The sequence below is a fragment of the Oratosquilla oratoria genome, chromosome 31, assembly GCF_046742065.1.
Source record: "Oratosquilla oratoria isolate Oo_2021 chromosome 31, ASM4674206v1, whole genome shotgun sequence".
Lineage (NCBI taxonomy): Eukaryota > Metazoa > Arthropoda > Malacostraca > Stomatopoda > Squillidae > Oratosquilla > Oratosquilla oratoria.
Genome location: NC_134807.1, coordinates 44,795,835 through 44,818,334, shown reverse-complemented (window position 1 = coordinate 44,818,334; position 22,500 = coordinate 44,795,835). Strand labels below are relative to the sequence as shown.

The window sequence follows — 22,500 nt, the reverse complement described above, 5'->3', positions numbered from 1 at the left end:
AGTAACTGAGCAGAATTTGAGATGTCAGTCGACTCATCAATCTGCAAAGCATACCTCACATTCTTCACTCTTTCAATCAGTTGACACCGAATATCATCTGCAATGTCATGAATACGCCGCCTTACGGTGTCGTTTGACAGTGGGATGGTATCAAGGTCACCGGCCACTTTTTCTCCGTGCATAGCTCGACACATTGCCACTGCAGCAGGCTTTATGAGGTCTTCACCAATTGTGTGTGCCTCTTTCCTCTGTGCAAATAGGTATGCAACCGCATATGTTGAGCTTTGGCAGGAGTTGTAGTTCTCTGTGTTATCACCTGCTTTTGTCCTTGTAGATCTTTTTCCTTTCGTTGGAAAAAGTCTTTTGTCTTTTGAGCATAATCTGGATGTTTGGTTTGCAAGTGTTTTTCCATTTTTGCTGGTTTCAGGCTTTCGTGTGCAAGAACCTCAAAACACAGAACACACTGAGGATAATGAATATCATTAACTGTACAGCAAGTAAATCCATACTGTATGAATTCTTCCTGGTATTTTCGACGCTTGGATGGTCGATCACACTGTATGTTTTTGCGTTATGACCGTCATGGCCTTTATTCCCACTTGACGTGCTTGGTTGCTCGGAATTAACATCATCAGATGCTTCAGTGATATCTGTTGATGTGTCCTTGCTTGTAGATCTACGAATTAGCCACCGTTCCATGGCGTAGGCTAAAGAGTAACGATGTCACGAGAGTAGAGTGACACGAACCTTTCGAAACGATACTGACGGCCTTCTCACAAAATACACCCCTTTACCGAGTGCACATGCCACCTGTAACTACACGAATAATTCTGAAATAAAACTTTCTGAAGTGAGGACGCACATTACAAAGCGGTAACTATTATCAACATTGCAAGATTATTAGTGAGGCGTACTTAATACAGCAAAGAAAGCATGCATACATAACGTGGTTTTATGATGTATTATTGAACATCGGGCACATCGACCACTATGACAAGCACTATGCTTAAAGCATCGAAAAATGGCCTTTGGGGCGTGATTTATGAAATCCCCAGTGTTGCCATTATCACCGTACCTCTGTCTTTCTTTCTCTCCTTGTGTTTCTATACAAAATTGGTGTATTTCCGAAGTTTTCGTTTCTCCCAGTCGTAAGCTTGGCATATGAGCGAGGGAGCGCGAGGTTACCGTTTCCTGCACCACACCGTCAGTGGAGGAATTTTTGGGGTCGCATAGAAGTGAAAGAACAGTAAGAAGGAGATGTGGCAACATTGGGTGGTGGCTCCGCCTTAACGGCCATTTCTTGCTGCGGCGAGTTATAGACGCGTTAGGATGGGTAGTAGGAGGACCTCTGGCCTAGAGTGTCCCCAAAAGTCAATGGACCCCCACCTGAACTGAAATACATACAATAAAACACAGATACACCACTATCATCTCTTTCATTGTTCTGCCAACACTATAATTATCAATTACTATTATAATTGTTGTTATAAAAAATATAACACGTGCAAAAACTCGCACGTGATATAAAAATAACGAGTATGACCATAAAAATCACAATCCTCCCCTAACAATAAACTGCATAAAGTACCACTAGTCGTCATACAAATGGGGGGGGGGAATGTATATGTACGATGTATAGAAATCAAGACCGACTCAACCTCCTCCTGCTGATGCTGATGGCTCTGTTCCAGCACTCCGCCTCCGCCCAATTCCACCTATGTACCCTGCATCAATTTGGAATGTCCATGCTACCACCCTTGCTGATGGATCCAGGACCAACAACACCTCTAAAACCTAGAACAATGGCTTCACCCACCTTGAATCCCGGAAAAAGGCCCCAGCGGAAAAAATCCCCACGGGAAAAATCCCCACATAGGAAGATCCCTGAGCGGAAAGAAGCCCTACCAGAAAAAAAGCCCCAATTTATAAATAATAATACTTATTATTAATAACAGTAATACTAGTTCTAAATAAAACACAGTTCAAAGGGCCCGGTGAGTTGGTTTCACATTCCGTGAGGTTGAGGTGCTTAATTGCATTAAAGGTGTGAAGTAGGCTTCCCTAATGGTGTGGGTATACAAGTCCCACATTCATCACAGTATCATTCATATAATTAGTGTGCACTCATCTGTGTGGATATATATATATTTCAACATGGAAATGATAAAAAACAATAAAGGTAGACAGAAACTTTGTTGCGATGGTTATATGTACACGAAGAAGAGTGTGAACAAAACGTCTATACCAGTGGTTCTTAACCTGTGGGGAATTCCCCACTGGTGGGGAATGGCGGAGTTGCCAAGTGGGGAATGACCGGTCGGACAGAAGAACAATTTTTTTTTTAATCGATGTGTTTTTGTTTCTTTTTGTTTGTTTCTGGTGATTTTTTTCCACCCACAAATAATCGATAGTGCTTCAAAATTTAATACATTACATCCAAATGTTGACTTACTTTACAAACCACAACCATTTACAGACTGTTTTAATAACAAAAACAACCAATATATGAGGTATTGTAAGTCATGTTTGGGTAAAAGTAACAACACTGTTGGGTTAGAACTGTCAACAGCGGCTCCCCGCAAACTCACTCCTGTCGCGTCTCTCCTTGGTGTAACAGGTGGGTAACAGAGCTCCCATTATTAAGTAATTACTCATACGTGTATATATTCTTATGGTTATTTTATTTAGTGTGTGTGTGTGTGTGTGTGTGTGTGTGTGTGTGTGTGTGTGTGTGTGTGTGTGTGTGTGTGTGTGTGTGTGTGTGTGTGTGTGTGTGTGTGTGTGTGTGTTATTCTGTGATGCATGAATGAAAAACCGATCCACAGAATTCATGTAATACACTATGACTATGACTATGATGGCCGTGTCTTAGAGACAAATATGTAAGAGCAAAAAGTTGTATATGACTCAGTGTGTGGAGGGTTCAAACTAAAAAAAAAATCGCTTTAAACACCATGACTCTACTCATCAAAATTCAAGACAACGACACTACCGGTTCCTGCTGGTTGGAAGACCGAGAAATGAAGTGTTGAGCCCACAATGCAACATGCAACCAGCTGCATGCTCATGATTTACACCTAACTACTTATAAAAATGCACTGTACCTATAATTTCTTGATTTTTTTTTTAACTTAGTAAATCATTTCTCCAAAGTCCAAACCGTTTTCTTTAATTTTTTTTTTAACTTAAGCTCTTATATTTTGACATCTTTGTCTTGCAACATTAGATCTACTTCTTTTATATAACTAAAAAATGTTTCTAGGTGTGTTACAGTAAGGACAGTTAACCTGTGGTGTAGGTGATGGGTATTGACTGACCGAACAACACAATGCCACTTCTGTTGTTCGTTTTTTTTTTCTCTCTCTCTTGTATGATTGTCACTTCTTTCTTTTCATTTTATTTCTCTTCAGGTACCTTATTATTATATATTTTTTTCCTTATCCCACTGATACATATCCCAAAGATCGAGATGCCGAAAAGAAAGTACGACGACAAGTACCTGGTCTACGGCCTCACGTTTTTGGAGGGGCGTAATGAGCAGCTGCCACAGTGCGTCATTTGCCACAAAACGCCCAGCAATGATTCGATGAAACCCCATCAACTGAAGAAGCACGGAGAGGCAGTTTTTTTAATTGAAGGCAAACTACTTGAAGAAAATGAGGATGGACCAGGGCGGAAAATTTCAAACTGAGTCGAAAGCGATAGTACACGCATCGTATGCTGTTTCTCTGCTGATGGTGAAGGCGAAGAAGCCACATAGCATCAGAGAGACGCTCATAAAGCCGTGCCTTGTGTCGTGCGCTGGCATTTTGCTTGGCGAATCTGCGGTGTCGAAGATGAAGCGAGTTTCTCTGTCCAACGACACTGTCAAGTCCCGCATATTCGACATGTCGTGCAAGACCAAGTCGCAGCTCTTGGCAAAGGTCAAAGCGTCTCCCGTCTTTGCAATTCAGCTGGATGAGTCCGTGGATGTGGCAAATTTGTCTCAACTAATTGTCTTCGTTCGATACGTCCACGACCAAAGCATTGAAGAGGACTTGCTGTTTTGCCGCCTACTGGAAACAACAACCCAAGCCGCTGACGTCATGCAGCTTGTCGAAGTTACACAATTTTTGGAAGAAAGGAACAAAGGAGATCTGAAAGCTGCTGTTTCCGATGAGGCATTCCAGTGCAGGCTGGCATTTCTCGCGGACATGTTCAGTCACCTGAATGAGCTTAACCGCAAGCTACAGGGCGTGGACTCCGATATAATCGGGCATCGAGACAAAGTGAACGCCTTCGTCTCAAAACTTGAGTTGTGGCGAATCAGCGAGACTGCTAGTGGCGTCAGCGACGTTCTCAAGAACGAAGTCATCATCCACCTCAACAGGCTGCTGGACGAGTTTCAGCACTATTTCCCGGACTTCAAAAGTGACAACCCAATGATGGTTGACAACTTCCCGAAGGAAGCAGAAGACATCGAAGAGCAGTTTCTTGACCTGGTGCATGACTCCGCAGCAAAGGCTGTTTTTGCGGAGAAAAGCCTGAACGCATTCTAGGCCACTATGCATGGTTCGTATCCTCGCGTTGCTGTGGCGGCGCTCACACTACTGGTTGCATTTCCCTCCACGTACCTGTACGAGTCGGCGTTTTCGAGCATGGTTGAGATCAAAACCAAATCGCGAAACCGCCTGATTGACCCTGAATCTGATTTGCGCTGCGCCATTTCAAAAGTGGAACCGAACATTGAGGCATTCGTCAAGGCAAAACATATGCAAAAGTCTCATTAACCGGTGTGCGTCTAGTGTTGCATTTTTTTGTATGTTTTTATGGGCCAAATAAATTGAGAAAAAACATAACGAATCTTTTCATATGTATTTTATTTCCATGTGATAACTGTTAGTAAAAAATCTAACATATGCAAACAAAAATTAAGGGCCGTAAAATGGCACAAAAGCAAAGCGTATATTTTCATACTAAACACTGCATGGGTTAAAATCGAATTTGTCAAAGACCGATGCTGTGGTGGGAAATGGATTGTTGGCTCACTAAAAAGTGGGGAATTGGAGAAAAAAGGTTAAGAACCCCTGGTCTATACGATGGGAGTGTTCAAGGAGAAAAGCTATGAAATGCAGTGCAACACTGTACACGGACTTTGATATATCTATTGAAATCAAAGGTACAAAACAGTCATAATTCTAATACTTCTAAAGTAGATGCCACGAAGGCCAGAGTTCAAATGAATGAGCACGCTTCTGCCACCTGAGGAAAGCCAAGTCAGATTATTGCCGATAATGTTGTTAATCTTCCTGTCGCAGCGCGTGCTGAGATTTAGAAACTCAGAGTCGGTGAAACGCACGATTCGCAACCATAAGCGCCACGCTCTTCCGAAAGATCCCGCTTGTCTGCAAGATTAAAACTGGACGATTCATGGAATATGTTTGATGGTCAGCAGTTCATGTTCTATGATAGTGGTGCTGATAGCAGTAGACGGATTATTGCCTTTGCAACTGAAGAAGGATTGCGTTATCTTGCTCGTTCCACTCAATGGTTTGTGGATGGCACATTCCGGACTGCTCCGAAACTCTTTCATCAACTCTATATAATTCGTTGCCCTTTAGGCGAGTCGGCGATAACATGTGTCTACGCCTTTCTTTCTGGCAAAACTCAGAGCATATATGAAGAACTGTTCCAAGCCATTGTTGAACCGTGTGCCACACTAGGATTCAACCTTGATCCTACGACAATCACAACCGATTTCGAACTCGCGACTGTGAATGCTATCCGGACTGTATACGGGGATCACGTTCAGTGCCACGGTTGTTTTTTCCAATTAACGCAGAACACCTGGAGGAAGATACAGGAATTAGGCTTTGTGACACTGTACAAGACAGACGAAGAAAGAAGATTATTTTGTTCTATGTTAGATGCCTTGGCTTTTCTGCCATGTGACAGTTTCGGAGGGGATGGAATTTTTAAGAACTGTTATTCCGGTGCAACTCAGTTGTCTGGTAGATTATTTCGATGCGACCTACGTGTCTGGAGGATATCGTCGTATCCAGATGCCTGCCGAACGCCCAGGTGATGTGCTACCGCCGCTTCCTTTGCACCGAACGCCACCCCTTTTTCCACACGAACTTTGGAACGTACACGAAGTAACCTTGTCTGGGGGGCATCGTATGAACAACCATTGTGAGGCGTGGAATCAAGCCTTCACACAGATGATCGGCCACGACCATCCTTCCGCGTGGATCGCGATCGAGGCTCTACGAAAAGACCAAGCCCTTCAGAAAAGGCTTTCCACTCTCTGCAAAAACTTCGAAGCAGGCCAGAAAGACATTGAAGCGTTTCTTAAAGGCTGTGCCCACTGCATCCGCTTTTAATTCGATTTAGATTTATCTAAAGTAGTGCTGACTTTCATATGTACTATTTCATAACTTAGTGCTGACTTTGTATTTTTCTATACTAAAAATCTGCTATTCATAATATTTAGTATATTGTAGAATTTTCATATAACATCATGTAAACTGGTGCCGACTTTGTATTATTTCATACTTAATACTTTTATACTTTATACTGCATAGCTAGCCTCAATTATGATATTGATTTTCTATTGTCATGTATTATTTGTGTTGAATTGAAGTAATTTCTGATTGTTTTATTAATATTTGATATATTGTATTCTTTTCATATATTATAAACTTATCTTTTAAGCAATAAACACAGTTTTATTTTTAAATTATCTTGTTTTCCTAAATTGGGGCTTTTTCTAGAATTTTTTTTTTTTCTGCCTAGGTATTGTCAAGGTGGGGCTTTTGTCCATCAGGGAATTTCCTAAGTGGGGCTTTTTTCCGTTGGGGCTTTTTTCCGGTGGGTCTTTTTTTTTTAACCGCTTGTCTAAGACAGTCAAAAAAGTGTTCTAAGCAATCTTGATTTAGTCTTTATGTTAGCAAAAAGTTTACATTAAATCTTCCATTCAACATTTTGTATAACTGAGAGGGACATTGAAGAAATGATTAACCCTTTTTGAAATTGATACAAGTGATTTTTTCCACCCACTCTCATTTCTTTAGCAGTTTTAATCATATCTTCCAAAATGTGATTTTATTCTTCCAAATTCCACCCATAGGCATTTCTAGAGGATTTTTTTTTTTAATCTATACGTACCCTTGCATTACAGAGATCAAACCAACGATCTGATAGCATAATGAATTTACTAGTCATTTCCCAATCATTACTCTTTAAAAGGCCTTGTTCACCAAAATACTTAATTGTTTTACCTGTAGTTTCAGACAACAGTTGTGCAGCTAAGTGAACATTCATTCTTTGATGTGTTTGTCGCCGAGTCGGAATGTTGTTTTACACTCTTTTTGATTATCTCACGAATGCAAGAATTGATCTCATTTTTGCATCCATTTTTACCATCCAATTTGAATCCAGAATCTAAAAGATTGTTTCTAATTAGTTTTATGAGATGTGGAGTATCAGAAAAAACAAAAATTTCCCTGTCACTAGAAGCTGGATTTGTGAAGCTATGGTTATCAATGGTGATCCCATATCCGATACCATAGCAACAACTAAAAATCTATCTTCTTCCACCTTAACAATAATGTCATACAATATGTCCTTAGCCATATTAGTGTCAAAGTCGTAGTACACTAGCTGCAGTCTCTTTTTAGGTTCATATATTACATCGGTGCCTTTTCGTATGTCCAGTCTGATGCAACACTTGTCTCATTAAAAGAAAGTACACAAAGGTGCTCAATATCTGACATTTTTTCTGTTTTTTGGTTCAAAAGCTGAATTACTGGTAATAACACACCAGGTCTTTCTTGTGTCACTTGCTTAAGCCTTCTATTGGCTTCAATCAAGTGATCAAGCAGAGGATCTAAACCTGAAACTGGGAGACTGGTCGGAGGTCTATTTTCTTGCAACTCTGGTGGACCTGGTGGTGGTGATCTTGGCTGGGTATTTCCTGAAATAATTAGAAGTGTTTTGTTTACCATTTCATGAACTCATCTCTGGGTATTTCCTGAAATAATTAGAAGTGTTTTGTTTACCATTTCATGAACTCATCTCTGGGTATTTCCTGAAATAATTAGAAGTGTTTTGTTTACCATTTCATGAACTCATCTCTGTGAGCTTGTACGTTAAACATACAAGTTACATGAACACATTGCATTAAGATTTATCACATTAATTCACGCACAATAATTCAATTAACACTGCTTTTATTACAGCAGTTATATGGAAACTGCAAAATAAGTGTATCCTACTCACCATCAGTCTGTAAAGGCTTGAAACTTGAATCAGGCAGAGGTTTTAAATCTGGAACTGGGCGACTGGTTGGAGGTCTATTTTCTTGCAATACTGGTGGACCTGTGTCTGATGGTAAATGTAACAATGGAACTGCACATGACCTGAATGCTATACAACTTGTAGGCACCGGTATTCCAAGGAGTTCGTATTTCATATTTCTCTGAAATGCTGATTGTTCAAAATATTTGCTGCATACACGTTGAGTCAGTGGGTTTATGTGCTCTTTTCTCCCACGCAGCTGAATCCAGCGATTTTGGGTTTCTTTATCTTTTGGAAACCGAAAATAATGAAAATTTTATTTCCCTTTCACTCGAAAATTAGCACAGCTACGGTTAACCCGGATAAGCGGCCATATTGGAGATATTGGAGTGTAAACAAACAGATCAGACATGTATGTTACAGGCAAAGCTTTTTGATTACAAATACATCTCAGTCATGGCAAAAAGGAATTTTTCTAAAGTAAAATAGAAAGACACTTTAGATAGATATTGTGTGGGCTTAACAAGGAGGAGAGGGCGAGGTATGAGAAGAAATTAGCACTTATTTGTGGGGAACATTCGTATGAAATAGATGATGCAGCGTGGTCTGTTGATGATTCATTGCTACCTGCAATTACCTACCCGGACACAGTGAACTATTTGGTGTTTTCACCGAGTCCTTACACATCTGAGGATTTGAAGAACTTCAAAGCACTTGATGCGTACAACCAGTTTGTGAGTGGTTGGGTCAGGGATAGGACAACATGCATTTTAAACAACAGATGCCTGGTCAAAGCAAAGGTGAGGCAATTACTCTTAAGTTTCATGAGAATTTTAGTTAGGCCTAAGTTCAGTTTACATAGCCAGGACTGGTAGGAATTAGATCTATAAGCCAAATCAGGTGACTAATGTCGGCAATGTATATGCTAGGATTATTGTCTAATTGAAGGCTTAGGCAACATATTTAACCAGCCAACCTGTTAAAATTTACTTTTAATAGAGAAATAGTAAAAATACTTTCATTTAATTTCAGATAGATAAAAAATATCTTCTTGTTAATCATTTGGGCTAATTCTGAATTTTAACTGCCTTAATTTTTTTTTTTTTATATCTGTTATTATTATAAGTGCATGTGACCCAGTATGTAATTCTAGGTGCCTAACATAAAAACAACTTGGCTTAAACAATAAAAGTAACTATTTGATTGTTATTAAGCCTAGTAATAGATATTACATGAAATATTTTCAAGACTGAAGCTCTGTAAAAAGATGATACAATTATACATGGTAATGTATTAGTGTACTTATGAAAAATATCACATCTTGAGCTATATAAAACAATTATCAAGTCTAAGATATTGCAGTCTTAATCTATATACATAACCGAAACTGTATATATTTTTTCTAGATATAAAAAGGTTTAAGATTTAACAATGTGTATACATTTATTTTAAGCACAATTTTATCTGGAGTATGAAAATTTAATCTTGCAGAAAATAATATGACAATCTAATCAGCCTTTAAACACATAATTGTCTGGTATTTATTAGATCCAGTTGTCATAAATGTTCTTTTAATTTGTTGACATTTTTAGATGAACATTGATATTTTGATTTAATATAATTTTGATGTATTAACAATCAAATTATTCTTATTTCAACTGCCAAACAATCTGATTTCTTCACTGATTTCAAATAACCTAATTATTCACTGAAACTGAAACTAATACCCCTACAGAAATTTAAATGTTTTTATCTTTTCTAAGTACTGTATTGCATTCTTAGAGGCTGAGGGAGAAGCCACTACTTCCATGGTTTATTGCGGACAAGGGTGTATTTTGGCAGCACACTGTACGCGTATGGCTGGTCTTGGAGAAAGCTGTACACATGTCGCTGCACTACTTTTTTCTGTGGAACCAACAATAAAGTTAAGGGACTCTAGGACTGTTACACAGTCAAAATCCTTTTGGCTACTGCCTGCTTCTTTGAAAGGTGTGTCGTACAAACAATGCAAAGACATTGACTTTACTTCTGCAAAGACTATGAAGAAGAAACTAGATAGGAACATAGACAGTTGTTTGGAATCAGAAGTATCAAAAACCAAATACCAGATCCCACAGATATTAAACTGGCATAATCTTTAAATCATTGTCTTGCACAAGCACGGAACCAGCACTGTTATCTTTATGTGAACCATACTGTGAACAGTTTGCTCCAAAATCAGTTAGTTTAGATTTCCCCACTGTTCTAACAGAACAGAGAAGAATCAGCAATTCAATCTCGATCTCGATCTCGATCGCGACCCCTCTGGGCATCGGGACCCCCACTTTGAGAACCTCTGGCCTAGAGTGTCCCCAAAAGTCAATGATATATACTAAGAATGAAAAGTGTAGAATATTCTAATAATGACAAGGTTACCATATACTAATAATAGTATAGAATTTCCTAATATTAACGATAACTTTAATAAAAAGTTTAAAATATATAAGTTAACAGGGTACTAATGATAACATGTTTATAATATACTAATAATGAAAAGTTTAGAATATACTAATAAAGAAAGGTTTATAAGGTATTATTAATGATAACTTTAATAAAGAAATTTGAAATACAATAATAATGACAAATTTAAGAATACTAATAATGAAAAGTATAGAATATACTTATAAAGACACCTTTAGAATATACTTATAAATACAGGTTTATAATATACTAATAAAACATGTTTTGAATATAATAATAATGACAAGTTTAGAATATACTAATAAAGACAAGGTTCTATTGAAAATAAGATTAATGTTTAAAAAGTTTATAATGTTTTATAAGATATTAAAAGGTTTTATAATGTATTATTATTGATATATTTAATGTGTACTAATAATGACAAAGCATATACTAATATAGACGATTTTATAATATACTAATGGAAAATACTATTAGAATATACAAATAATAGAATAATAGAATAATAATAATGACAGTTATACAATTATACAATTACAATGACAGTTATACAATTATAATGTAAAGAACATACAAATAATGAAAGATTTAGAATATACAGATAATGACAATGTAGAAGGTACTATTAATGATAGCTCTCATCTGTACTAATAATGACAAATTTTGAATATACAAATAAGGTAATATGAAAGGTACTATAAATGATAACTTTAATGGGTTCTAATAAAAACAAGTTTAAAATATACTACTAATAAGAAGTTTAGGAGATACTATTAATGATAACTTTAAGGTGTTCTAATAATGATAAGTTTAGAAAATGCTAATAATGACAAGTTTTGAAGGTTCTCTTTATAATACTAATGAATGTGTTGTAATGTTTATATTAGTACACATTAAAGTTATCATTAATAGTACCTTCTAAAAGTTGTCATTAAGGTACCTTCTGAACTTATCTTTACTTGTATATTACAAAAATGCTATTTTAGTGTATTCTAAACTTGTCATTATCACCACATTAGCACATATTAGCACCAATATTATTATTATATTAAACTTGTCATTATCAGTATATTCTAAACTTATCTTCTAAAGTTTTCTTCTAAACATGCCATTTTTATATATTCTAAACTTTTCAACATTAGTACACATTAATTTATTTTATTGTGATTATTAGCATATCATAATCTTGACATTAATAGTAGTTTTTTTTTTTACTTTTTATTAGTATATTCTAAGCTTGTCATCATTTGCCATTTGCCATATAAGTTATCATTAATAGTACCTTCTAAACGTCTCATTTTAGTATAATTTAATTTTCTCATTATTTGTGTTTTCTAAATTTGTCATTATTGGATTACATTAAAGTTTACAGTAATAGTACTTTCTGAACTTGTCATTATTACTGTATTTTAAACTTGTCATTATTAGTACACATTAAAGTTATCATTTATAGTAACTTATAAACTTGTCTTTGTAACTAGACATTAAAGTTATCATTAATAGTACCTTTCTAAATTTGTCATTTTAGTACACATTCAATTTATTATCAATAGTACCCTCTACACTTGTCAATTTTTGTATATTATAAACTTGTTATTATTAATACATATTTAAGTTATAATTAAAAGCTTCTCTTTATTAGTACACGTTAAAGTTATTATTAATAGTATATTATAAATGTCATTATTAGTGCACATTAAATATATCAATATTTTTTAGTGATGTCAATATTCATATATTCCAAGCTTGTTATTAGGACACACTAAAATGATCATTAACAGCACCTTGACAAGTAAATACTAAACATATTAATCATTAGAAGACATGGAAGTTTTCATTTATATCATATTTTACTTTGTCATTATCAAACTTGTCATTATTAGTACAAATTAAAGCTATAATATATAATACCTTCTAAAGTTGTCATTATTAGTCATTTCTAAACTTATGATTAATATATACTAAACTTGTACACAGTGAAGTTATCATAATAATTATCGTCTATATTCTAAACATGTCATTATTCTAAATTTGTCATTCTTAGTATATTCTAAACTATTTCTTTGTCGCGGCTCGTGCCGCTTAAATTCTTCTTATCGGCTTAAGAAACCTGCACAGCGAAGCTATAGCGATAATCCCATACCACACTCCTGGTCATATGGCCATTTCCCGAAGGTTGAGTGTGGTTTGAATTTTCCGCCAAAATCATCGGAAATTTAAAATTCCCGGCTCTGTGCAGGCATGCGCATTGTCGACCCCACCTCCCCCTCCCTATCCCCTCCCTTCTTACCCGGCTAGCTCGAGCCGGACGTCGCGTCACTTCAATGAGAAATGAAGGCTTCGCCTGTGGGAGGAGGGAGGGACCCTAAATCTGTGCAGGTTTCTTAAGCCGATAAGAAGAATTTAAGCGGCACGAGCCGCGACAAAGAATTATTATCGGCTGAAAGAAACCTGCACAGCGAAGCTATGCATGAGACGAGGACAGGTGGGAGGAGAGGTGAAGCCTGAATCAAACCGTTATTACGTGTGTCTTTCCTATGGGAGACTTATTCATTTTATCACTCAGTAGAGGGGAGACAGAAACGTCAAGTACCCACGCCGAAGAATGTGACATGCACAACATTGCACTGTTCACACAATGCGTAAATTATACGAAATTTGTATCCTGTTCAACGGTTCCTGGCCCCTCCCCACTCCTCGGTCGCCCTTTGCCCCCTCCACTTTTTTGAGATAAGAGGGGTGGAGCCGTTTCCATGGCGACACATGGGACAGGGGCGACCGAGTGGTAGAGACACCGTGTCCCCAAGGGAGTCGTCGATGTCCAGTCCCTAGGTCCCGCACCCGCTCCACAGAGTGGGTGCGGAGAAACTCCAGCGACCGGCGTAGGGCCCCCGACCGAAGCCAGGGACGCAACAACCTGTGGAGTGCTGAGGGTATCGGCCCGGGCAGGTCACGCGGGAGAAGCAGTATGCTCCTGTCGACCTCCCGTACCAGCCGTCGGCGCCCCAAGCGGCTCAGTGGAAGGGCCGGGGTCGCGAAGTTGAGCCCCCCCCCCCCCCCCGCCACCGAAGGAGGGAGGACGTGTGAGAGAAGCACGCTCTTTTGGCGCAGGGGAGCACCCGAAGGACGCTGACTGTGTCCCACTCAATCCCGAGCCAATAAAGTCTCTGGGTGGGAGCAAGGGCAGACCCGTCCCAGTCCACCCCGAACTCCACGTCCGCCAACACACTCAGAGCCACTGAGATGTCGGCCGATGCACCCTCCCCGGTGGGCAAATGCATCAACTAGCCGTCTAGGAACATGAGTGTGGAGACGCTTGCTTCCGTCCAACGTACGCCTACCACTCTCACTAGTTTCGTGAAGATCCTCGGGGTAAGCGAGAAACCGAAAGGGAGTATGCGAGGCCAAGTTCGTTTCCGAGCGACCTCGTCCGTGGGCGTTAGTCAAGAGGCTTCGTCCTGGGTGAAGACGTTCCCTGAGCGTCTCCCACGAAGACGGGCCTGGACCCTCGGTATGTATCCAACTCACCCCAAGTCTTCCCGCGGGAAGTTCTCGAAGCCCGTGGCGAGCGTCTTCATCCAATAGTGTGCTATGGCAATTTGTGACGTCCCATCCCCCACAAGCGGACTTCTATATGTTTAATACCTAGTGACATCATGTGATTATACTGTGACGTCACCGGATTGATCATGGCGCCATAGGATCGTCTCGTGACGTCACAGGGACACAAATTGACGTCATAGGACTACATGGTGACGTCAATTTATCACAATGACGTCATCTTATCATACCGTGACATCACTGAGTCACAGTGAGCGTTGAAATAAATTTTGACATGGTAAAATTCTGGACCATCATGACTGTAGATTAAATTAAGTTGAATAGGAAAAGTCATGTTCATTTCGACCTAAGTCACAGTGAGCGTCGAAATTGATTTTAACATGGTAAAATTCTCGACCATCATGACTGTAGATTAAATTAAGTTGAATAGGAAAAGTCATGTTCATGTTGACCTGAGTCACAGTGGGCGTTGAATTAGTTTAACATGGTAAAATTCTTGACCATCATGACTACAGATTAGCTTAAGTTGAATAGGAAAAGTCATGGTCATTTCGACCTAAGTCACAGTGAGCGTCGAAATTAATTTTAACATGGTAAAATTCTCGACCATCATGACTGTAGATTAAATTAAGTTGAATAGGAAAAGTCATGTTCATGTCGACCTGAGTCACAGTGGGCGTTGAATTAGTTTAACATGGTAAAATTCTTGACCATCATGACTACAGATTAGCTTAAGTTTAATAGGAAAAGTCATGGTCATTTCGACCTAAGTCACAGTGAGCGTCGAAATCAATTTTAACATGGTAAAATTCTCGACCATCATGACTGTAGATTAGCTCAAGTTAAATAGGAAAAGTCATGTCCATTTCCACCTGAGTCACGGTGAGCGTCGAAATTAATTTTAACATGGTAAAATTCTCGACCATCATGACTGTAGATTAGCTCAAGTTGAATAGGAAAAGTCATGGTCATTTCGACCTGAGTCACAGTGAGCGTTGAAATTAATTTCAACATGGTAAAGTTCTTGACCATCATGACTATAGATTAGCTTAAGTTGAATAGGAGAAGTCATGTCCATTTCGACCTGTGTTTTTTTTTTTTTTTCCAAGGTCAAGGCATTTTATTTATGTAATACCTAGCACTTTGCGCCAACTTAAACTGTACTATTTAAAACTGATTTTCCTCTTCTCATTACACTAAACGATTGTAGTTTCTTTGAACTAATTTATACTCATTTTAACTAACACTAGACTCCCTAAGTCTAAAGTTCTTTTGTGTTTTACTTGGGGGTGGAACATCAGGTAAGTCATCTTTAAACTCAAGCCAAGTGAAGTTGATAAGAGGTTGGCTGTGGCTCATGAGAAGGGCTGGGTGGTGATTTTTTTTTTTTTTTTTTTTTTTTTTTTTTTTAAGAAACCTGGAAGGAGGGTGGTGCCGTGAGGCGTTAGAAGACCATTGAAGCTCGGAGGTATGGGGCTGCCGAGGCCTGATGATCCTCGGGGAGCCACCCTCCGTATCATAAGACACGTCCCCTTGTCCTCCAAGAGGCCCGGGTTCTTACCACGGACGACTTGAGGACGTATGGGGAACGGAGTACGAGTGGAAAAGGTCAAAGTCTACGCCTAGGGCCTGACAAAGAAAGTTATAAGGCGTTAAAGGACCATTATTGGTCGAAGGTATGGGGCTGCCGAGGCCTGATGACCCTCGGGGCGTCACCCTCCGTATCATAGGACACGTCCCCTTGTCCTCCGAGAGGCCCGGATTCCTACCACGTACGACTCGAAGACGTATGGGGAACGGATTACGAGTGGAAAAGGTCAAAGTCTACGCCTAGGGCCTCACAAAGGGAGCCATTAAGGCGTTAAAGGACCATTATTGGTCGAAGGTATGGGGCTGCCGAGGCCTGATGACCCTCGGGGGCACCCCCTCCGTACCATAGGACACGTCCCCCTCTCTTCCGAGAGGCCCGGGTTCTTACCGCGGACGACCCGAAGACGTATGGGGAACGGATTACGATCGTATAAGGACAAAGTCTACGCCTAGGGCCTGACGAAGCAAGCTATGAGGCTGTTAGAGGACCATTGATGACCGGAGGTTTGGGGCTGCCGAGAGGCCTGATGACCCTGGGGGGCGCCACACTCCGTACCATAAGACACGTCCCCCTGTCTTCAAAGAGGCCCGGGTTCTTACCACGGACGGCCTGGAGACGGGGACGTATTGCGATCGTATATGGTCAAAGTCTACGCCTAGGGCCTGATACAAACCGTGAGGCAATAGAGGACCGATGATGGTCAGAGGTATGGCGCTGCCGAGAGGCCTGATGACCCTGGGGGGCGCCACACTCCGTACCATAAGACACGTCCCCCCCGTCTTCAAAGAGGCCCGGGTTCTTACCACGGACGGCCTGGAGACGGGGACGTATTGCGATCGTATATGGTCAAAGTCTACGCCTAGGGCCTGAAACAAACCGTGAGGCAATAGAGGACCGATGATGGTCGGAGGTATGGCGCTGCCGAGAGGCCTGATGACCCTGGGGGGCGCCACCCTCCGTACCATAAGACACGTCCCCCTGTCTTCCGAGAGGCCCGGGTTCTTACCACGGACGGCCTGAAGACGGGGACGGATTGCGATCGTATATGGTCAAAGTCTACGCCTAGGTCCTGATACAAACCGTGAGGCAATAGACGACAGATGATGGTCAGAGGTATGGCGCTGCCGAGAGGCCTGATGACCCTGGGGGGCGCCACACTCCGTACCATAAGACACGTCCCCTGTCCTCCGAGAGGACCCGGGTTGTTTACCAGGGACGGCTCGAAGACGGGGACGGATTGTGCTCGTATAAAATCAAAGTCGAAGAATGAGACAAACCAGCAGCCAAGCGGAAAGCGATAAAACTAACAGACGATTAACCAGCAGGAAACGGGACCGCCTGCTCCCATGTGGGCAGCGAGTTAACCACTCGGTTCCGTTTCCGCGATCTAAGTGACGCGACGTCCGGCTCGAGCTAGCCGGGTAAGAAGGGAGGGGATAGGGAGGGGGAGGTGGGGTCGACAATGCGCATGCCTGCACAGAGCCGGGAATTTTAAATTTCCGATGATTTTGGCGGAAAATTCAAACCACACTCAACCTTCGGGAAATGGCCATATGACCAGGAGTGTGGTATGGGATTATCGCTATAGCTTCGCTGTGCAGGTTTCTTTCAGCCGATAATCGCTATTATTAGTACACATTAAATTTATCATTAACAATACCTTCTAACTTTGTAAATCTAAACTTGCCATTACAAGTATATACCTGACATGATAAGCATATTCTAAATTTGTCATTATTAGTATATTCTACACTTGTCATTATTAGTACACATTAAAACTTGTCAATATTTGTGTTCTAAATTTATTATTAACAATATTTTCTAAAGTTGCCATTATTCATATATTCGAAACATATTAGTATTAGTAAATACTAAACATATTTTCTTTGGTATTCCAAAGTTTATCATTATTCTGTACTTATTATATATACTTGTTATATATATATATTCTAACATTATTAGCATACTCTAAATTTGTCATTATTAGTATATTCTACACTTGTCATTAGTACACATTAAAGCTTGTCAATATTTGTATGTTCTAAACCATCATTATTAGTACACATTAAAATTATCATTAACAATACTTTTTTAAAATTGTCATTGTTCGTATATTCGAAACATATCAGTATTAGTAAATACTAACATATCTTTATTATTCTAAACTTGTCCTTATTACTACACATTAAAGTTATCATTATTAGGACCTTGTAAGCTTATCATTATTAGTATATTCTAAACTTGGCAATACTAATATATTCCAAAGTTTATAATTATTTAAAACTTGTCATTATTAGTATATTCTAAAATTGTGAGTATTAGTACATGTTAAAGTTATCATTATTACTGGCTCCTTAACATGACATTGTTAGCTTTTTTTAAACTAATCATTATTAGTACGTATTATAGTTATCATTAATAGCAACTTCTAATCATGCTATTATTAGTATTTACTAAACTTTGCATTATTAATATAATTCAAACGTGTCATTATTGCTACACATTAACATTATCATTAATATAACCTTTTAAACTTTAAATTACTACAATTTTGTAAACATGTGATAATTAGTACATATTAAAGGTTTCATTAATAGTGCCTTTAAACTTGTCATTATTCGTATATACCAAACATTAATTATTAGAAGATATTAAAGTTTTTATTTATAATACATTCTAAGTTTGTCATTATTAGTACGTTCTAAACTTGTCATTATTAGTACGTTCTAAACTTGTCATTATTAGTACAAATTATAGTTATCATATATAGAACCTTCTAAAGTTGTCATTTATAGTAATTTCTAAACTTGCCATTATCAATATATTCTAAACTTTTACACATTAAAGTTATCATAAATATTATCTTTTAAGCTTATCATTAGTATACTCTAATTATGTCATTATTCTAAACTTGTGACTCTTAGTATATTCTGAGCTCGTTATTAATGGTACATACTAAACTTTTCATTAATAATACCTACTAAATTTGTTATCATTGGTGTATTCTAAACTTGTCATCACAAGTATATTCTAAACCTGACATTATTAGCATATTCTAAATTTGTCATTATTGGTATATTCAACACTTGTCATTATTAGTACCCATTAAAGCTTATTCTAAACCCTCATTATTAGTACACATTAGTTATCACTGACAATACTTTCTTAAGTTGTCATTGTTCGTAAATTCGAAACATCACTATTAGTATATTATTATAACTTCAATGTATACTAATAAAATTTACAATACCAAAAAAGTATTGTAAATTTTATTAGTATACATTGAAGTTATCATTACTAGGACCTTGTATATTCTAAACTTTGTAATATAATATATTCCGAGTTTATCATTATCCTAAACTTGTCATTATTAGTATATTCTAAACTTTTGAGTAGTAGTACATATTAAAGCTATCATTAGTAGTGTCTTCTAAACATGTCATTGTCATATTCAAAACTAATTATTCAAAACTTATTATGAGTACGTATTACAGTTATCTTTAATAGCAACTTCTACTATGCTATTATTAGTATTTTCTAAACCTTGCATTACTAATATATTTCAAACGTGTTATTATTACTACACATTAACGTTATCATTAATGTCATTATTAAAATATTGTAAACCTGTGATCATTAGTACACATTAAAGTTATAATCAATAGTGCCTAATCAATTGTCAATAATCGATTGTCATTATAATTTTGTCATTTTTCGGATATTCAACTTTCATTATTAGTATATTCTAAACTTATTATTATTGGTATATTCTAAACTTACCATTATTATTATATTCTAAAATCGTCATTATTATATTCTAAACTTGTCTTTATTAATACACATTAAACTTATCATTAAACCTTGTAAACCTTGTTATCATTAAACCTTGTAAACCTTGTTATCATTAAACCTTGTAAACTTATGTGCTAAACTTGTCTTTATTAGTACAAAATATACATTAATAGAACCTTGTAAACTTATCGTTATTAGTATAATCCACACTTGTATAATCTACACATTAAATTTATCTTTAACAGTATTTTCTAAACTTGTCTATCCTAGTATATTCTGAATTTGTCATTATTGGTATACTTGACATTATTAGTACCTATTAAAGCTTGCCAATTTTATGTTCTAAACCCTCATTATTAGTACACATTAGTTATCACTAACAATACTTTCTTAAGTGGTTTCGTAAATTCGAAACTTTATTATTAGTAAATACTAAACTTTCTCAGTATACTGTACATTAAATTTATCATTACTAAGACCTTATTTCCTTATCATTATTAGTATATTCTAAACTTGGTAATAATAATATATTCCGAGTTTATCATTATTCTAAACTTGTCATTATTAGTATATATTAGTACATATTAGAGTTATCATTAGTAGTGTCTTCTAAACATGTCATTGTTAGTATATTCAAAACTAATTATTATTATAGTTTTATAGTATTATAGTTATAGTATTATAGTTATCATTATTATTATTATTTTCTAAACCTTGCATTATTGATATATTTCAAACATGTCATTATTACTACACATTAACGTTATCATTAATGTAACCTTCTAAACATATGTGATTATTAATACACATTAGTTATTCTAAATCTGTACATATTAAAGTTTTCATTCGTTTTATCTTCCATACATGCCATTATTAGTATATTCTAATTTTGTCATTATTAAGACTCATTAAAGTTAGAGTTAATACACTAAAAATAGCATTTTTGTAATATACAAGTAAATATAAGTTCAGAAGGTACCTTAATGACAACTTTTAGAAGGTACTATCAATGATAACTTTAATGTGTAATGATATAAACAAAGTACTATATACTAATAAGGGTAAGTTTAGAAGGTACTATAATTGATAACCATAACTTGTACTAATAACAACAAGCTTAGAATATACTAATAATGCCAAGTTTAGAAGGTACCATTAAGGATAACTTTAATGTTTATTAATAGTGATAAGTTTAGTATATAAAAATAATATAAAAATAATGACAAGTTTGATAAGCACTATTAAAGATAAAATCTATGTGAAATGATAATGAAAAGTTTAGAATATGACAATTTTACATGTTAATGACAAATTTAATTTATAATAAAATGGGAAATTTAGAAAAAAAACGTATAGCGTTTAGCAGGTACTATTAGTAAATTTTAATGTATAATAATAAATACTTTAATGAGTACTAATAGTGAAAATTTTACAAAATACTAGTAATGACATGTTTGGAATATACTTTTAATGATAACTTAAATATGTACTAATAGTAACACGTTTAGAATATACTAAGAATAACATGTTCAGTCTGATAACTTGAATAGGAGAAGTTTAGAATATATTTATAATAAATATTGTCGATAGTACTATTAATGATATATACAATGTGTACCAATAATCAATATTTTAGAAAATTATATTTATAATAGCTTTAATATGTTTTGATAATGACAATTTTAGAAGGTTCTATTAAATATCAAGTTTAGAATATACTCATAATTACAACTTTATAGTAAGCTGATAATGACAAGTTTAACATTTACTAAAATTACAAAATTAGAAGAAGCTAATAATGACAAATTTAGAATTTGCTAATAATGGCATGTTTAGAATATAGTACTACTAATAAAATTAGAATATACTAATAATGAAAAATAGAATATATTAATAACGACAAGTTTAAAATATACTAAAATGACAATTTTGAAGGTACTATTAATGAAAACTTAATTGCGTACTAATAATGACATGTTTGGAATATACTAAAATGACGAATTTAGAATATACTAATAATTACAAGTGTAGAAGGTATTATTAATGATAACGGTAATGTGTACTAATAATGATAACAATAATAAGTTTAGAAGGCACTAACAATGACATGTTGATAACTTCAACATGTTCTACTAACGACATTATTAGTACACATTAAAATTCTCATTAATAGTATCTTCTACACTTGTCATTATTAGTATATTCTATATTCGTCTTATAAGTATATTCCAAACATGTCATTAAGTTTTCATTAAAAGTACCTTCAAAATTGTAATTTTTAGTATATTCTAAACTTGTCATTATTGGTATATTCTAGATTTTTCATGATTAGTATATTCTAATTTTGTCATTATTAGTATATTCTAAACATGTCATTTTTAGTATATTCAAAATATGTCATTATTAGCTTATTCTAATTTTGTTTTCCGTTTAATATAAAAGTGTTATGAGTGTATTTTAAACTAGTCATTATTAAATATTGAAAAGTTACATTAAAGTTATCATTAACTTTATAAACTTATCAATGCTAGTATATTCTTAAATTTTCATTATTGGTGCGCATTAAAATCATTATTAATAGTAACCAATAAACTTGTCATTACGCATTTATGTTATAGTTAATAATATTTTATAAACTTGTCATTATTAGTGTATTCTAAACTTGTCATTATTAATACTCATTCAAGGTATCATCAATAGTATCATCAATACTATCATTAATAGTACTTTCTAAAATTTTCATAATTAGTATATTCTGAACTTATCGTTACTATTATATTCTAAACTTGTCGTCATTAGTACAAGTTAAAGGTATCATT

The 22,500-nt window shown here is 36.3% G+C and overlaps 3 protein-coding genes across 3 annotated transcripts in view; 2 read left to right on the top strand and 1 right to left on the bottom strand.

The window, feature by feature from the left end:
* Positions 1 to 699, bottom strand: part of LOC143041650 (zinc finger BED domain-containing protein 5-like) — a 1,654-nt gene extending 955 nt beyond the window's left edge. The window contains exons 1-2 of the mRNA XM_076213659.1: positions 558 to 699; positions 1 to 445 (exon numbers count right to left, since the gene is read on the bottom strand). The exon at positions 1 to 445 is cut by the window's left edge and continues 272 nt beyond it. Coding sequence (XP_076069774.1) covers positions 1 to 445; positions 558 to 699 — 587 coding nt within the window. The remainder of the gene's footprint in view (positions 446 to 557) is intronic.
* A 3,035-nt stretch (positions 700 to 3,734) lies between these two features.
* On the top strand, positions 3,735 to 4,538 carry LOC143041649 (zinc finger BED domain-containing protein 5-like). The gene has a single exon (XM_076213658.1). The coding sequence runs from the start codon at positions 3,735 to 3,737 to the stop codon at positions 4,536 to 4,538; it is 804 nt and encodes a 267-aa protein (XP_076069773.1).
* A 4,149-nt stretch (positions 4,539 to 8,687) lies between these two features.
* The window catches only part of LOC143041648 (uncharacterized), a 43,477-nt gene continuing 29,664 nt past the window's right edge, over positions 8,688 to 22,500 (top strand). Inside the window, exons 1-3 of the mRNA XM_076213657.1 lie at positions 8,688 to 8,700; positions 8,869 to 9,011; positions 10,041 to 10,273. Coding sequence (XP_076069772.1) covers positions 8,688 to 8,700; positions 8,869 to 9,011; positions 10,041 to 10,273 — 389 coding nt within the window. The remainder of the gene's footprint in view (positions 8,701 to 8,868; positions 9,012 to 10,040; positions 10,274 to 22,500) is intronic.

Bases quoted from the DNA above. Each gene is read 5' to 3' on its own strand.
- LOC143041649 (XM_076213658.1), top strand. From the start codon at position 3,735: ATGGTGAAGGCGAAGAAGCCACATAGCATCAGAGAGACGCTCATAAAG.